Here is a 16,672-nt window from a genome sequence, read left to right on the forward strand (position 1 = left end):
TCTATTTAGATCTGCCCACTTTTTGTGTTGTTTTTTTGATAAATCAACTATACTTCAATAAAAAAAATCTTTTTAATGGGCTACATTTTGAAGTACTTACTGAATTAGGGTGATCCTCAATGAGGTACTAAAGAGCCATGTCAGAAATGTGGATTCTATGTTAGGCTGGTTTCACTTTACTTTTTTGCATGGCGAAACTTGTATGCCTTGAAATATCTTCACTGTTCCCTCACATTTAAATAGATGTGATTCTAGGTTGGGATGTTTTTTCAATACATTGAAATTTTTAAGTCTTATTTTACTGTTAAAATAACACATCTGCTGTCCACCTGATCTTTGTTCCTGAGTGTGATCTGGTTTTAGAAGACTTTCTTTGTACTTGATGTTATTTTATCTATAATGAATCCGGGAGTATAGTTTTCCTTATCTTTTCTGTTTAGCACTTGATAATCTAATCTGAGGTCTCTCATCTTTCTTTAATTCTAGGGAACAGTATTTCTTTATCCAGTGTGTTCACTGGATGATTCTAACTTTATTCCTGCTTCATGTTTCCAACACGCTCTCTTATGTAGTCAACAAAACAGATAAAGTACCCAATCTCATGGAGATGATGAGAGGCTGACAGATTGGCAAGTGTGGTCCTTTGGGGGGAGGATCAGGGACATTCATTCTAAAGTGAAAATGCAAGCTGACACTTGAATGCCAAGGAGCCAACCACTCACACATCTGAGTGAGGAATGTGACGGAACAAGTCCAAACAGTAAGTAATGAGTTGATCAATTAATTTTTAGGATTACCTCTGGCATCCCTGGTACCTATCTTCAGGTCCATGCAGAACTTAAGCTTCCATTCTCTCCCATGAAAAGATCAAACCTGTCTTGTACCAAGTAGTATAATATTCTATGATCACTTGTCACACACCCTAGTACTGGTATAGACAATTCATTGGAAGGTGAAGCAGATAGGAACACAGCAGGTATAACCTTGGTGGTGAGATAAATAGGGTAAAGGAAAGCCTCCTGCACCCCATGCTCCCACATGACTCCATGCCTGGTTCCCCGGCACAAGGTAGTCAGGGCAGAGATCTCATTTTGATGAAACGATGAGATTGACTTCATATCTTTCAAGTATCCAGAGAAATACGCTTAGTATTGGTAGTGGTGGCAGCAGCTAAAATCCTTATTCAAAAATCCAGTAATAAATTATACAATGAGCAAGAGAAAAGAGGGGTAAGATAACTATATAATTGATCTGTTCTCACCAGAGGCTTTCATCGGTACTGAGAAATGTTTTTTGGTTAATGGCTCCCAAACCTAATTTGCATACCTGTCATAGATTTTGCTATGTAGAATTCGTCTGTGGTGATGAAAATTAGAAGACTGGTTACCTTGGGGTAGGGTTATTAATTAGGAGGGCAGAGAGCCTTCTTTAAAGAAACACCCCATTTCATCTGGATGGTAAGTTACACAGTGGATACACCAAACTGAGTATAAGATTTCTTTATTGAGATGTTATATCTCAATAAAAAGTGAAAATGAAACTTGCCATGTTTCTATAATAACTGTGCTATTTTTATATTTCTTTAAATAACTTTCTAAAGCTAAGAAGAAATGAAATGTTCATCTGAGCACCTTAATTGTATAGGTGTGGGGGGTGGTGGTTGAGTACTGAAAACAGAAAAGCAGGCACACATTATTTTATTAACATCCTGAAATACTTTAGAGAAGAGGAACAGCTCACACAATCCTCCCACTATCAAAGACCTCTGCAGGTGGTGACATTTAAGCAAACACTTAATGATGTAGAGGAATCTAAAAAGTAGTTAAGACTCAGGAAGAAATAAAAAAGACCCAGAGATGTGACTTGGGGGCTGATCTGTAGACTGATCTGACTGGAGGAGATAGATTTGTGAAAGGGAGATCAGGAAAAATTATGGACAAATTAATTTATCCTTTAGGGCTGCGTTTCTCCGCTGGAACCTGTGGACATAGCTCAGGAATTTGAGTTTTAAAATGTGTATTCATTTCAACCAGATCTAAACAAAATGTATAACAAGTACACTATAGATCACATGAATGACCAACTACTACACAATCAAGTATAGCTACCTGTGAGTGTTCATACTTTCCAATTATATTGGTACCAAGTAACACCTAAGAGAGACAATATTTTTATTGCATCTGGCTGCCATCTGCTTGGTGCCGTTGCCAAACTCATGTCCGAGATACGCACCATAGGACTACATTACAACATGTCATATATATATATATATATTTTTGGTGGTATGTGGGCCTCTCACTGCTGTGGCCTCTCCCTTTGCGGAGCACAGGCTCCGGACGCACAGGCTCAGCGGCCATGGCTCACGGGCCCACCCGCTCCGCGGCATGTGGGATCTTCCCGGACCGGGGCACGAACTCGTGTCCCCTGCATCCGCAGGCGGATTCTCAACCACTGCGCCACCAGGGAAGCCCAACATGTCATATTTTAAGCTTAGTTTGCCACCTCTAAGCCAGAAATAAAAATGTAAAAATTTGTTTTTATAATTCACTTTAAAAGTCATTTCAACTTTTAATCAAACCTGTTGAGAGTTAAAATCATTACCTAAGTTAGAGACGTAAAATGTATATAATGGAAAGACAAGCTTCACTAGATTTCGACAAGTTACCTCTTCTCTGAATGTAGCAATGGTTGTAAACCAAGTGATAACAATAAGTGATTCCAAAGAAATAAAGACCAAAAGATATCTTTAATTTTACTCATAAATATGATTCCTTGGGCTTGATTTTTATAACCATAATCGATAAAGTATTAATACATAGTATGTTATTTGTGAAGATGTACTGACTAATATAGCAAATAGAATCATAAAAACTTAAGTAGCATTACCTTAAAAAACTCAAAACCAAAACAATCTTATGAAGTAAGAGTACAGAATTTAAAACCAGAAACACTTATTTAATGTTTTGAATATAAACATTAGTGCATTTCAGGCTTTTCATAAAGTATCACTTCAAAGTTCTAAGACTAAAAAAATCAAATACAATTGCTAAGACATCAGTGAAAGAGTCCATCAAACATATTTGCCTGGAAATGTTCAAGTACCACTTTCACTATACCTCTCAGTACATTCAGGAACTGCCTTGTAATACAGAAGAATGACTCACCGAACAGTGAAGCTAATGAAGTATTTTTCTTGGCAATTTGACCAAGTGAGGGAAGACAAACCCTGGGCTGAGCGTACCTTTTTATACAGATGAAGCAGGGAGCATTTGTTTCAATACCACGGAGTGAATACATCTGTTCCTCTTGCCCCTTAAACTAAAATCTGGAAACTAAAGTAACAATAAAAGGATGAAAGAGTCATTAAACTCCCAGAAAACACAGGAGATGACAACACAAGATTTCAGAAGTTGAAAAATAACCGCATGGGTGGTAACAGTCTTAAGAGGCTGGAGAACACGTTCATACAGTTCAGATTTGGGATCGTTTATCAGGCAACCAAGTACAAATATCAAGTAGGCAGTTGGAAGTGAGTTCAGGAGAAAGATTCTGGCTGGAGATATAAACCTGAGTCATCACCACATAGTTGGCATTTAATTTAATACATAGTTGGCATTTAAAGCAACAAAATCATCAAGGGAACCCGCTTGGGAGATTCTAATGTTAAGGAGTCAAAGACATAAGAAAAAAATAGCAAAGGAGACTGAGAAAGAACCAGAGAAGTAAGAAGAACCAGGCAACTGTGTTTGCTGAAAACCTAGCAAACAAAAGAAAGGGTTTAGTGGAAATTAAACAACTATGTGAAATGCTGCTGAAAGATCAAGTAAATGAGGTCGTAGAGGTCACTGGAGACTTAAAAAATCTGACTGGAATGGGTTTAGGAAAAAAATGGAAGGGAAACAAGTCAGTGAATACAGACTTTTCAAGGAGTTTGCTGTAAAACAAGAAATGGGGCCTTTCTGTTGGCTCTAGCTAGGACAGACTATATCCATAAAGGTAAACAATACATGGGCACAGATGCTGGTAGGCTTACAGATGCAGTGGTGGCAAGTTCTTTTCTCATCATTTTTATTTTCTCTGTGTGGACAGGGAGCAAGCCCAGAGGGAGGAGGTATTAGAAATGTGAGGACAGAAATAAACCCATGAAATAATCATTTGAGCTCAATGTAAGAGAATGGATTAGGAAAACGTAGTATGACTACTAAGCAACCAAGGTTACAATAACGATGTGTCAGTGATTGGTAAACATTTCCACTTTGAAAAAAATCCACTCTGTAGTCTATTCTTTCCTTTGGCTGAATATTCTCTCAAAATAGGTTTTCTTCTGAGTCCCAGGTTCCATTACCCTAAGGCAGAGAGAATCTCATCTACATTTGAATATACATGGCAGCAAGAATAACAACGTACACAAAAATGTATGGTTCAGGGAGCATTCAATTTTCATATACATACAGGGCCTAAATGGTTCCCATTTTGCTCCTGTTATGGATCTTGTGTTACTTATATTCCTAAGTCTAATTTCTTCCAGAGCTTTCTCTGCATAGATCCAAGGTCCAGTTGAAATCTTTATATGACATATGTGTACAGTACTAATGAAATGAAACAAGAGTTACCATAATGTTGAATCGCAATGCCAGTCAAGACTTTTGCTATTATTTCACCTGAGCCATTATTTATCTGAAAAAATAATCTGATGAGATCATCTTATAACAAACATTTATTTGGCAAACTATTTTATAGAAAGACCCTAAAAATCAAACCATTTCTTATTTAAACAATAGACAGTATAATTCCAATCTTTCCCCCATCCAAAGCCTACTCCATAACTGAAGTACCAAAAACCCATGAACTGTACTGCTAAAAAGGAGGGTGGGGGAAAGACATTAAACTTCCACAGGAAGACTGTATAAATCTGGCAGTGGTTAAGGACACATCAGCCTATACCCAAGAGTACTATCGAGTCTGAAAAATTAACTGAAACTTACTATGAATATGTCTTTGCTCTTAATAAGGCTCAGAAACTTATGCAATGGTACAAGTTATATTATGTAAACTGATATAATCAAAGAAGTAGAGTGAAAAATCTGGATTTAAACACCAATAGAGATCACTAGATGTAAACAAGAACTTTTTACAGACATTCTTTTAGCTCCAATTTAAAACAAACATTCAGGACTGGAATCTTCAGAATTTTCTAGTATCTTGAAAATCCCCATCTTCTCTTTAATTGGTCCTGAGGCATTCATTTGATCTAAGAGAAAAATATATAAACAAGTATTTTTTTTTTAAGTATAAGAACTTAAAGAAATCTTAAAAAGAGAGGTCTGCTACGTTTTTATGAGAAGTGAGTAATCTGTCCAAAATTTTAAAATCCACAGAAATGTGGGCCACTTTAGCAAGAAAGTACACTCCTCTTATTAAAACTAGAACTGGCCTCCAGGGAACAAACAAACTGAAACATCAGTTTGCTAATCAAAATCACTTCTGCTGTATTTAAGATATACAGATACACAGCAATAAACAACATCAATCTGAATTACGTTCTCAGAGATATTTAAAAAGAAGCCCAATTACAGTTAGTTTAAAAGTAGGAAAGCAAAACACCATGAAAATATACTTTATACACTCCCATAGCTAATATGAAATCTTTTACATTTTTGTCAATATGATAGCTATTGGAATGAAATCACTACTGGTTTTAATTTGCATTCTCTGATTTCTAGGGAGATTGAAGCATCTTTTTATGCTCACTGGCCGTTTCTTTCTCTCCTGGTAATCGTCTGCTCTTAAGTTGTCCAGTTTTCTTGTTGATATTCAGTTATTTATATATGATAAACATTTCCTGTGTGCTGCAAATATTTGTGGTTTGTCTCTTATCTGTTTACGGTATTGTTTGTTTTTACAGAAGTCTTTAGATTAATAAAATCTATTAATTTCTTCATTTAGTTTGAGAGTTTTGTATCCTGTTTAAGAATCCTTTTACTGGACTTCCTTGGTGGCACAGTGGTTACAAATCTGCTTGCCAACGCAGGGGACAAGGGTTCAAGCCCTGGTCTGGGAAGATCCCACATGCTGCGGAGCAAGTAAGCCCGTGCATCACAACTACTGAGCCTGTGCTCTAGAACCCATGAGCCACACCTACTAAGCCTGAGCGCCTACAGCCTGTGCCCTGCAACAAAGAGTAGCCCCCGCTCTCTACAACTAGAGAAAGTCCAGGCGCAGCAACAAAGACCCGATGCAGCCAAAAATAAATAAAAATTTTAAAAAAAAATTATTAAAAAAAAAAAAAAGGACAATGGGTAAGGGGGGGAGGAGTCGGCCAATTCCAGAATGCAGGTCATTTTATTGGACAAATAACCCAGTTTTTCCAACAAATCGATGGCATGGAAAAACAAAAGTGAGGAGGGTGATATAGAAGAAAAGAGATATAGCAAACAATGAAATTTGGATCCTGATTCAAACCATAAAAAGATTTGAGACAACTGGAGAAATCTGGATATGAACTGGGTATTAGCTGATATTAAGGTTTTAGGACCAACTCTCTTAATGTAATAATGACATAGTGACTATGTTTTAAAACACGTTCTTCTCGGTAAAAGATGCCTAAGAAAGTGGCTATGGGTAAAATGTCATGAGTTTAACATTCTGATTAAAGAAAATGGCAATGAAATAAAATTGGCTAAATGTTGTAAACTATTAACAGCAGAATGAATTATCCACAGAGGTATATTATACTATTCTCTCTACTTATATATATGTTTCAAAGTTTCCATAAAAATAATAAGTAAAACCATGAGAGATACTTACCAAGGAGATCACTTCGATCTAACAACAACTCCAGGTCTTTATCACTAATGACCTTCTCTCTTGATCCTTTTACTTCCCTATAAGGAAATAAGATATTCACATCTATATGATAAATCAAAACTATGCATTATATTTTTCTAAAATTAAAACAATCTTACCTTTCATAATCTCTAGATTTTAATAATTCCATTAATTCCTTAGGGTCTAAAAAGTTCTTAGATTGATTTAATCCAGATTGACCACCTTTGAAATGATCTAGAAAAAATTTTCAAGAAATTCAAAACACTCAAAATTGCCTTTAAAACCAAAATACATTACAAACCAATCAGAATGCCTTACATTAAAAAGGACAGGCAAACCCAAGTATCGGTTAAAAAAAAAAAGAAAAGCAACTGCAATTAATCATACTTTGCTGGTGGGAGTGTAAAATGGTTGGGGAAAAGTTTGGCAGTTGTCTATAGTTAAACATACTCCCACTTAGCTAAGACCAAGAACAAATACATACGTATGTCCATAAGTATTTGTATAAGAAGAGCTTATGCATAAGAACCAAAATCTGTAAACAATTCAAACATCAATCAACAAAAGAATGGATGAATTATTCAGCAATTTTTTTGTTTAAATCGCAAACTTCTAACACACACAACATAGATGGATCTCAAAATATTATGTTGAATATAAGTAGCTAGACAAAAAAATACATACAAATGAATCCAGGTATAAAGTTAAAGGAGAAACTAACCTATATGACAAATATTGGAATAGTGGTTGCCTTCTAGTGAGGGGCAAGGGAGCCTTGGAAATGACTAGAAAGGGAAACTTTCTCGGATGTTGGAAATGTTCACTACCTCGATATGGATAATAATTAACTGAGTATATACACTTGTTATAGGCATCAAGCTGTACACTTAGCTGGGAATTTTACTGTATGTATATTATACCTCAATAAAACACTGTCAGCATTTTAAAAATCCCTTTCAAATTGTTTTCTGAAATCTCTAAAATTACTAAAAAAGTAAAACTTGGGGAAATAAAACTATAAACTGTACCTAATTTAAACCAAATTCAAAACAAAACAGAATTTATTTCATAATTCAAGTCCCTAAAAGCAGCACAGGTGAAAAATTTTTAATTTGCACAACATCTTATTAGGACCAAGTTCCTTTTTCCTCCAATGGAAATTCTAACTGCAATCTGAATGCTCCATCAAATCAAATTAAAGAGGTCTAAAGCCTAATCCACAATTTCCCTCAAAATCAGATATACCGGAGAAAGTATTTGCAAGTAGAAAAGTAGCATAAAATAAATTAATAGCAATTTTCAACATTATTATGATTTTTCTAGGCTTCAAAACATATATAAGATGATTTTCAACTTTTCTTAAGGCAGCCATCAAGCCATTTATCCAAACAGAATTTTATATTGAATAAATAAAAGCAGAACTCCAAGGAATATCAGAGAACAGAACATAAAATGCCAATGCCTCACCCACTTCACTTTCCCTATCCTCAGAATCTTTTCTAGATTAAAAAAAAAATACTGTGTTTTTAATATTCTATTATTGAAACTATGAAAAGGGCATACTGGAGTCGAATATTTTTGAAATAGTGAGTTCAACAAAGTAAACATTTTATTGTAGCACTACTTCAATATACCTTTAATATTCTAATATTTAATAAATTTTACTTGCAAGAAGAGGCTTGGAAGTTTTCTTAAAGCATTTTGGCACACAAATCTCTTATCAAGAATAAGCAGTAGGGGCTTCCCTGATGGCTCAGTGGCTAAGAATCCACCTGCCAATGCAGGGGACACGGGTTTGAGCCCTGGTCTGGGAAGATCCCACATGCTGCAGAGCAACTAAGCCCAACGCCACAACTACTGAACCTGTGCTCTAGAGCCCGCAAGCCACAACTACTGAAGCCTGCGCCTAGAGCCTGTGCTCCGCAACAAGAGAAGCCACCGCATTGAGAAGCCTGTGCACCGCAACTAAGAGTAGCCCTTGCTCACTGCAACTTGAGAAAGCCCACGCACAGCAACGAAGACCCAACGCAACCAAAAATAAATAAATTTATTTTAAAATAAGGATAAACATTAACAATAACATCATACTCAACAGTGAAAAGCTGAAAGCTTTTCCTAGAAAATCAGGAGCAAGACAAGGATGGCTACTCTCGTCACTTCTATTTACACAGTATCGGAAGTTCCAGCCTTAGCAATCAGACAAGAAAAAGAAATAAAAGACATCCAAATTGGAAGGGAAGAAGTACAACTATCACTATTTGCAGATGACACAATACTATATCAAGAAAATAACTAAAGTCTCCACAAAAACCTGTTAGAGTTAATAAATGAATTCAGCAAAGTTGCAGGATACAAGATTAATTAATATACAGAAATCTGTTGCATTTCTATACACTAATAATTAACTATCAGAAAGCAGAAGTAAAAAAACAATCCCATCAAGAATGAAATATGTAAGAGTAAACTTAACCAAGGAGGTGAAAGAGCACTGGAAGAATTAATAATGTTAAAATGTCCATACTACCCAAAGTAATCTACAGATTTCATGCAATCTGTACCAAAATACCCATGGCATTTTCCACAAAACTGGACAAGTAATCCCAACATTTGTATGGAACCACAAAAGACCCCTCCAAAACAAAAGCAATCTTGAGAAAAAAGACCAAGGCTGGAGGAATCATGCTCCCTGACTTCAGACTATGCTACAAAGCTACAGTAATCAAAACAGCATAAAAACACACACATAGATCAATGGAACAGAATACAGAGCACAGAAATAAACCCACAGCACTTATGTTCAAATAATCTATGAAAAGTAGGCAAAAACATACAATGAAGAAAAGACAGTCTCTTCAAAAAACTGGATAGCTACATATAAAAGAATGAAACTAGCACATTTTCTCACACCATAAACAAAAATAAACTCAAAATGAATGAAAGACCTAAACTAAGACCTGAAACCATAAAACTCTTACAAGAAACTACAGGCAATATTCTTTGACATTGGTCCTATCAGTATTTTTCAGATCTGTCTCCTCAGGCAAGGGAAACAAAAGCAACAAAAATAAACAAATGTAACCTAGTTAGACAAATATTTTGTACAGTAAGGAAACCATCAATAAAAGGAAAAGGCAACCTACTGAATGGGAAAAAATAGTTGCAAACTCTATGTCTGACAAGGGGTTAATATCCAAAATATTATAAACAGCTCATCAACTCAATATCAAAAACCCCAAACAACTGATTAAAAAACTTGCAGACCTGAATAGACATTTTTCCAAAGAACATCTATAGATGGCCAACAGGCACACGAAAAGATGCTCAATATCGCTATTCATCAGAGAAATACAAATCAAAACCACAATGAGATATCACTTCACACCTGTCACTGTCAGAATGGCTATCATCAAAAAGTCTACAAATAACAAATGTTGGCAACAATGTGGAGAAAAGAGAACCCTAGTATGCTGTTGGTGGGAATGGTGGGAAAACAGTATGAAGCGTCCTCAAAAAAACTAAAAATAGAACTACCGTATGATCCAGCAGTTCCACTCCTGGGTATATATCCAAAGAAAACAAAAATAATAATTTGAAAAGATACATGCATCCCAATGTTCACAGCAGCATTATTTACAATAGCCAAGATATGGAAACAACCTAAGTGTCCATCAACAGATGAATGGTTAAAGAAAAATACAAAATGGAATATTATTCATCATAAAAAAATGAAATTCTGCCATTTGAAACGTGCATGAACCTAGAGGCTATTATGCTTAGTGAAATAAGTCAGACAGAGAAAGACAAATACTGTATGTTATCACTTATATGTGGAATCTAAAAAATAAAACAGATGAATAACAAAACAGACTCAGATATAGGAAAAAACTAGTGGTTAGTGGGGAGAAGTGGGGGCAAGGTAGGGGTAGAGGATTAAGAGAAATAAACTGCTATGTATAAAATAAATAAGTAATAAGGAGATATTATACAGCACAGATAATGACTTTATAAAAATATAGTCATTATTTTTAAATAACTTTAATGGAGTATAAACTATAAAAATTGTGAATCACTATGCTGTACACCTGAAACTAATAAAATATTAGAAATCTACTATACTTCAATTTTTTAAAAAGTTTCTTTTTTTTTTTTTTGCGGTACGCGGGCCTCTCACTGTTGTGGCTTCTCCCGTTGCGGAGCACAGGCTCCGGATGCGCAGGCTCAGTGGCCATGGCTCACGGGCCCAGCCACTCCGCGGCATGTGGGATCTTCCCGGACCGGGGCACAAACCCGTGTCCCCTGCATCGGCAGGCGGACTCTCAACCACTGTGCCACCAGGGAAGCCCTCTTTTTTTTTTCTTTTTTTAATGAAAAAAAGAATAATCAGTAACATCATGTCAATCCCCATTAGAGTTTAAGATATGGCACTTTAAAAGTATAGTTGATACTCTTCACTACCCCATTGCTCCTCATTTTAGACACTAATATTTTTCATTATGTCTATGGTCACACCAACCCAGCTTAGGTCTTCACAGCTCCAAATTCCCCACTGCCTATTTAAATCCTGCACTGATTTCTTTTATAAAGAAAGTAACAACAATAACAAAAATTCACAACACACAATAGACAACTTAAGCAAAAAAGTACTACAAAATGTTATTTACTTTTGTGGATGATCAACTTTTCCAGTTTTCTTTTAGCAGCTGCTCTTTCCACAATTTTCTGATCAATAGTATTTGCTGTAACAAGACGATATACAACAACTGGCTTTGTCTGACCAATTCTATGACATCTATCCTGGGCCTGAAGATCAGACTGGGGGTTCTTAAAGTTAAAAAGAAAAATAACATTTAACAGTTTAAGGTTAAAATTATTTAAACTCATACTATGTGGGTAAAGTCAATAAGCATGATCCAATCAGAATCTTTGTTTAAGAAGATTCTGGTTAAAATTGAGTTAAGGTACTGTTTAAGTGCCTTAACTTAATTTAGACTTCTAGAGTGACTTCAATGATAAAGTAAGTTCAAGTCTTTACACACTGGACACTTGATAAAGAAATGATTTTCATCTTAAAGTGGATACCTTTTCAAAACAGAAAAATGAAATTACAAAGTGTACAATGAAAGATTAAAAATTCAGAATGGAAATATAATCAGTATATTGCTACATTCCCAACTTACCCAATCACTATCATAAATGATAACAGTATCTGCTGCAGTCAAATTAATGCCCAGACCACCAGCTCGTGTACTCACTAAAAAGATAAACACATCTGGATCTGTGTTGAAGCTGTGCATCTAAAAGCAAAAGGGATGTAAACATAAGGAATTAAGAAAGACAGAAACTGTTCCTGCCTGGAATGTGGATATAGAGCTGCATATTAAGCAGCTATCTTATCCCCGTTTGTTTACCAGTAAAGGAAGGGGGAGGGCAGTGGTGTCCCAAGGGATATAATAAGCCAGCATTCTTCAAGCTGGGTGTGAGTTCTTAAGCATCCATAGGACTTCTGATGTAGGATAAATAAATACTGAAAGCCACAGCAGCCATAAAGTTGAAAATGACCGATTTGGTGGAAAGAGATAAATTATCAGACTCAACTCCCAAGAAACAAAAAAATCATGATTATGCCTATTGCCCAGGTTGTGGCAATAAACCAGAGGCCCTAGGATGTATAGGTCCTTTTTTTTTTTTGGCCGTGCCATGCGCAATGTGGGATCTTAGTTCCCCAATCGAACCTGTGCCCCCTGCAGTGGAAGTGCAGAGTCTTTAACAACTGGACTGCCAGGGAAGTCCCTATGTCAATTTTGAACATTACTTCAGAAATCAAGACAGGAGTTACAAAAAACAATTAAGTATGTATGACATAAGCAGTCTTACATTTTTTTCTCTCTCTGAATAAGACATGGATCCATCAAGCCTGCTAAAGTTGAAATCTCTAAAGTGACAGTAATCCATCAAAATGTCCAACATTCTTGTCATTTGTGAAAAAAGCAGCACCTGAAATTTAAATATATCTTAGTATCTATACTGATTAATGAAGAATAATTAAACAACCAAAAATCCAATCAAAAGTACCATACCTTATGACCTCTGATTTTTAGTTCTGGCAGCATTCGATCCAAAATTAAGAATTTCCCAGAATTTGTTACCAACTCTTCATCAATCTTAAAAGTGGGCAAAGAAAGGAAAAAAGAAATTGTCACAACAACTACTAATAATCTGTTTTTTGTCAAAATAAAAACCATGTTAACAGTTTAAATTTTCAATGACAAATAAGTCCCTATAAAACTTTTAAAATTGACCTTGTTACTTTTTTTTATCAGAAGATAAAAAAGGAAAAGGAAAGACATACTCAAGGAAAGACATAACCTACAATTTAAAACCAATGATTTCACAAAAAACAAAATTCAGTTTAAGTGTATAATCTATCCTCCCCACACCTCTCCCCAAAACTTTGTATAACAGAACATTAAGTTCAAACTTACTTAATGTTGAGGTTTATTCTTTATAACTGAGTATACTTTCAACCAAATGTGTATGAAAATTACTGCTAAAGTTCTCAGTAGAAATTAAAGAAAGTATAAGAGCTTATAAGCAACCTAAGTATCCAAGATGCAATTTTTAACCTTCTGGTGATTATTAATTACCTTCAGAAATTATCTTCTTCCTTACTCAATGAAAAGCTTTAAAGCAGTGGTTCTCAAATAGGGGCAGTTTTGCCCTCCACCCCCAGGGTATATTTGGCAGTGCCTGGAAGATACTTTAAGTTGACACAACTGGGGGAGGGAAATATTTTGGCATCTAGTGGCTAGAGGCTAGAGATAGATGCTGGACAATTGGCCTACAGTCCACAAGACAGCACTTCCTTAACAAAGAATTATCTGGCCCAAATGTCAATATTGACAAGGGTAAGGAACCCTGCTGTAAACTAGTACAAAACAGGGTTACTGAGAACTGATTTCCTTTACTACTAGGTTGTTTTTCCATCAACTGCCCAAGAAAGCAATTTCATTCATTTAATCTGAAAGCCCACAAATCAACATAACTTTTTGCTCTCTTCTGTGGCTAACTGTTGAGATTTAAGCAATGAGCAGCCAGACTGATTTTGACAAGCTAAATACTAATTTAAAAGGAATACTGAAAAGGTGACAACAATCTCCAAAATAGACAGCAACTAAAACACAGAGTGGAAATCAACTGTGTTATATCACTCTAAATTTACAAGGATTCCTAGCTGTTTACATAAAATATATAAATAAAAATATTAGCTTACATATAGAAAACCACCTTTATCCTAACATTCATAAACTTCTCTGAATTTGGGGGGAGAAGACAATCTTCATATGACAAACATAACAATATTTACTGTAAGTAATAATAATAATTTAAAAAATGACACTTTCACCCAACATAAAAAGTTACAGAAATCAAAACAGTATATTAAATAGTATTCACCTTAAACTCCTGTGTGACCGGGTCTATAGGGTACTCAATCAAATATGGATGATTACAGCACTTACGAAGTAGCATCATTATATTCTGCAGCTTCAGATTAACTTCAGATTCTATAGGGATATTTGTTTCCACAACAGCTCTGCACAAAATATATAATCCATGAATGAGACATTAAAAAAAAAGAAACAATCACAGTTTAAAAAATACTTAAATTTATTTTTAAACACACCTTTCTCGGTCTACCTCTGGCTGTATTTGGCTGATCAGTTTTTCCAATTCATTAGGGAAATCATCTATTTTGCTGTAATCTATTGACTTTCTAGTTCGCCGTTTTGGTCGTCCAGTGGGACTCAGCTCAACTGTTTCTTTCTAAAACAATAAATTAAAGACATATCTTTTTAAAAAGCTATACTCTTAGTTATTTGTAGTGAGGTGGATGGACCTAGAGTCTGTCACACAGAGTAAGGTAAGTCAGAAAAAGAAAAACAAATACCGTATGCTAACACACACATATATGGAATCTAAAAAAAAAAAAAGGTTCTAATGAACCTAGGGGCAGGACAGGAACAAAGACGCAGATGTAGAGAATGGACTTGAGGACACAGGGAGGGGGAAGGGTAAGCTGGGACGAAGTGAGAGAGTAGCATTGACATATATACACTACCAGATGTAAAATAGATAGCTAGTGGGAAGCAGCTGCATAGCACAGGGAGATCAGCTTGGTACTTTGTGACCACCTAGAGGGGTGGGATAGGGAGGGTGGAGGGAGACGCAAGAGGGAGGGGATATGGGGATATATGTATACATATAGCTGATTCACTTTGTTATACAGCAGAAACTAACACACCATTGTAAAGCAATTATACTCCAATAAGGATGTTAAAAATGTTTTAAAAAAGCACCATACTCTTACATTCTATACACACACACAAAGTAGGGTATAATATTTTAATGTGCAAAATGTTTTAACATATAAAGAAAAAAATAATTTTGTCTGTCATCATCAAGTTTAATAATTTCCGAAGGCACAAAATCAAGGTTCCATAAACTATAGCCAAATGTAAATTTTATCCTGTGAAATTTAATTGTTTTAACACTGATGACAATATCTGGAATCAGAGTTAATGCATTCATATCTAAATGGAAAAAATTAAGGATGGATAAAACTTCTGAACTTATATAAAGGAATTTAATAGCTTTGGGCTGAAATGAGGCTCCACATATCTTCACTACAGAGGTTATTTCTTTGGATTGGTATAATACTGCAATGAAATTCTTCCCAATAGGCAACTACTTTAATTTTCTAACAGTTAAAAAGCCAGAGATTCCCTTTAATTAAAATGAAAATGGGATAACAGTCTAATGGTTGTACAAAAACAGAAATGCATAATCATAAATACTTTGAAAAGAAATACACAGGTCCATGGCAAACAGTCAAAAATCTGGACATCTGAACAAAATTTAAGGGTCTCCTAATCTTCAGTTATAAGATAATCACATTAAATTTTTTGTAATATGGTGGGTAACTAAAAAAGATGAGGATTCTATTAAATTTTTTGGCTACCAAGAACCTCCTGTAAAGGGATTGTATATTTGGGGTGACTGGTCTAGTGGGCAAGCCCTTAGTATATTGTGTGCTTGTTCAAATGTATTTCCAAGTCCATCCCCAGACAGTATTTCAGATGACTATAAAGCAATTAATGTAGGAACCATCACTTGAATTTTAGTAGGACCACAGAATTACTAGGAGACAATTTTTGCTATTGGCCTTATGCCTTATACTCCAGTTAGAAATTCACCCTCAACAAGTCATGAAAACAGGTGATGAGCCTTATGTAAGACTGAAATCAACCATGAAATTTTCTATGCCAACTGTCATTTACAGGTAGGATTATTTCAAATCCACACTCTACCTCGCTGGATCCAAACATGTTTGCGATTGTACGGTTCACAATGGCTGTGTAAAAGATCTCTTGTTTCTTTGAAAGTGGTGCATAAACAACTACTTCTCGTTTAGGAGGAACTTCAAGGGCAACATCAGATTTTAGTCTTCTCAATAAGAAAGGTGTTAAAATCTAAAATTTAAACATGAATAAACATATATAAATATTAAACATTTTTGTATTTTCAAGGATAACTCTCCCAAAATACCCCTTTACCCCTTCTTCCTCTTTTCTTCCTATATAAAACTATCACATCTCAAAAGGTGATATAAAATATTTCCTTGAAATTTTCCAGACCAAAACCCACCACATGACAAACTCATAGCATTTATCTGTAACATTTCACAACTTACTAATTTTTCAAAAATTCTAGTATAACTTGAATATTTTAAAAAGCTGAAATAAGAAGGTGATATCTGTACTTCTTAGGGATAAAGTTATAGCCCACA

At 35.3% G+C, this 16,672-nt stretch overlaps 1 protein-coding gene across 3 annotated transcripts in view; it reads right to left on the reverse strand.

Moving 5' to 3' along the window:
• Positions 1–2,728: 2,728 nt before the first annotated feature.
• Positions 2,729–16,672, reverse strand: part of HELLS (helicase, lymphoid specific) — a 40,181-nt gene continuing 26,237 nt past the window's right edge. Inside the window, exons 13-22 of one of the 3 annotated variants that reach the window (XM_059054489.2) lie at positions 16,194–16,355; positions 14,510–14,649; positions 14,281–14,419; positions 12,906–12,989; positions 12,703–12,822; positions 12,006–12,122; positions 11,490–11,649; positions 6,966–7,062; positions 6,808–6,884; positions 2,729–5,251 (exon numbers count right to left, since the gene is read on the reverse strand). In XM_059054489.2, the coding sequence (XP_058910472.1) occupies positions 5,157–5,251; positions 6,808–6,884; positions 6,966–7,062; positions 11,490–11,649; positions 12,006–12,122; positions 12,703–12,822; positions 12,906–12,989; positions 14,281–14,419; positions 14,510–14,649; positions 16,194–16,355 (1,191 nt within the window). In that variant the 3' untranslated portion in view covers positions 2,729–5,156. The remainder of the gene's footprint in view (positions 5,252–6,807; positions 6,885–6,965; positions 7,063–11,489; positions 11,650–12,005; positions 12,123–12,702; positions 12,823–12,905; positions 12,990–14,280; positions 14,420–14,509; positions 14,650–16,193; positions 16,356–16,672) is intronic. The other 2 variants (XM_067025027.1, XM_067025026.1) reach the window with 2 other exon arrangements.

The sequence above is a fragment of the Kogia breviceps genome, chromosome 2, assembly GCF_026419965.1.
Source record: "Kogia breviceps isolate mKogBre1 chromosome 2, mKogBre1 haplotype 1, whole genome shotgun sequence".
Taxonomy (NCBI): Eukaryota; Metazoa; Chordata; class Mammalia; order Artiodactyla; family Physeteridae; genus Kogia; species Kogia breviceps.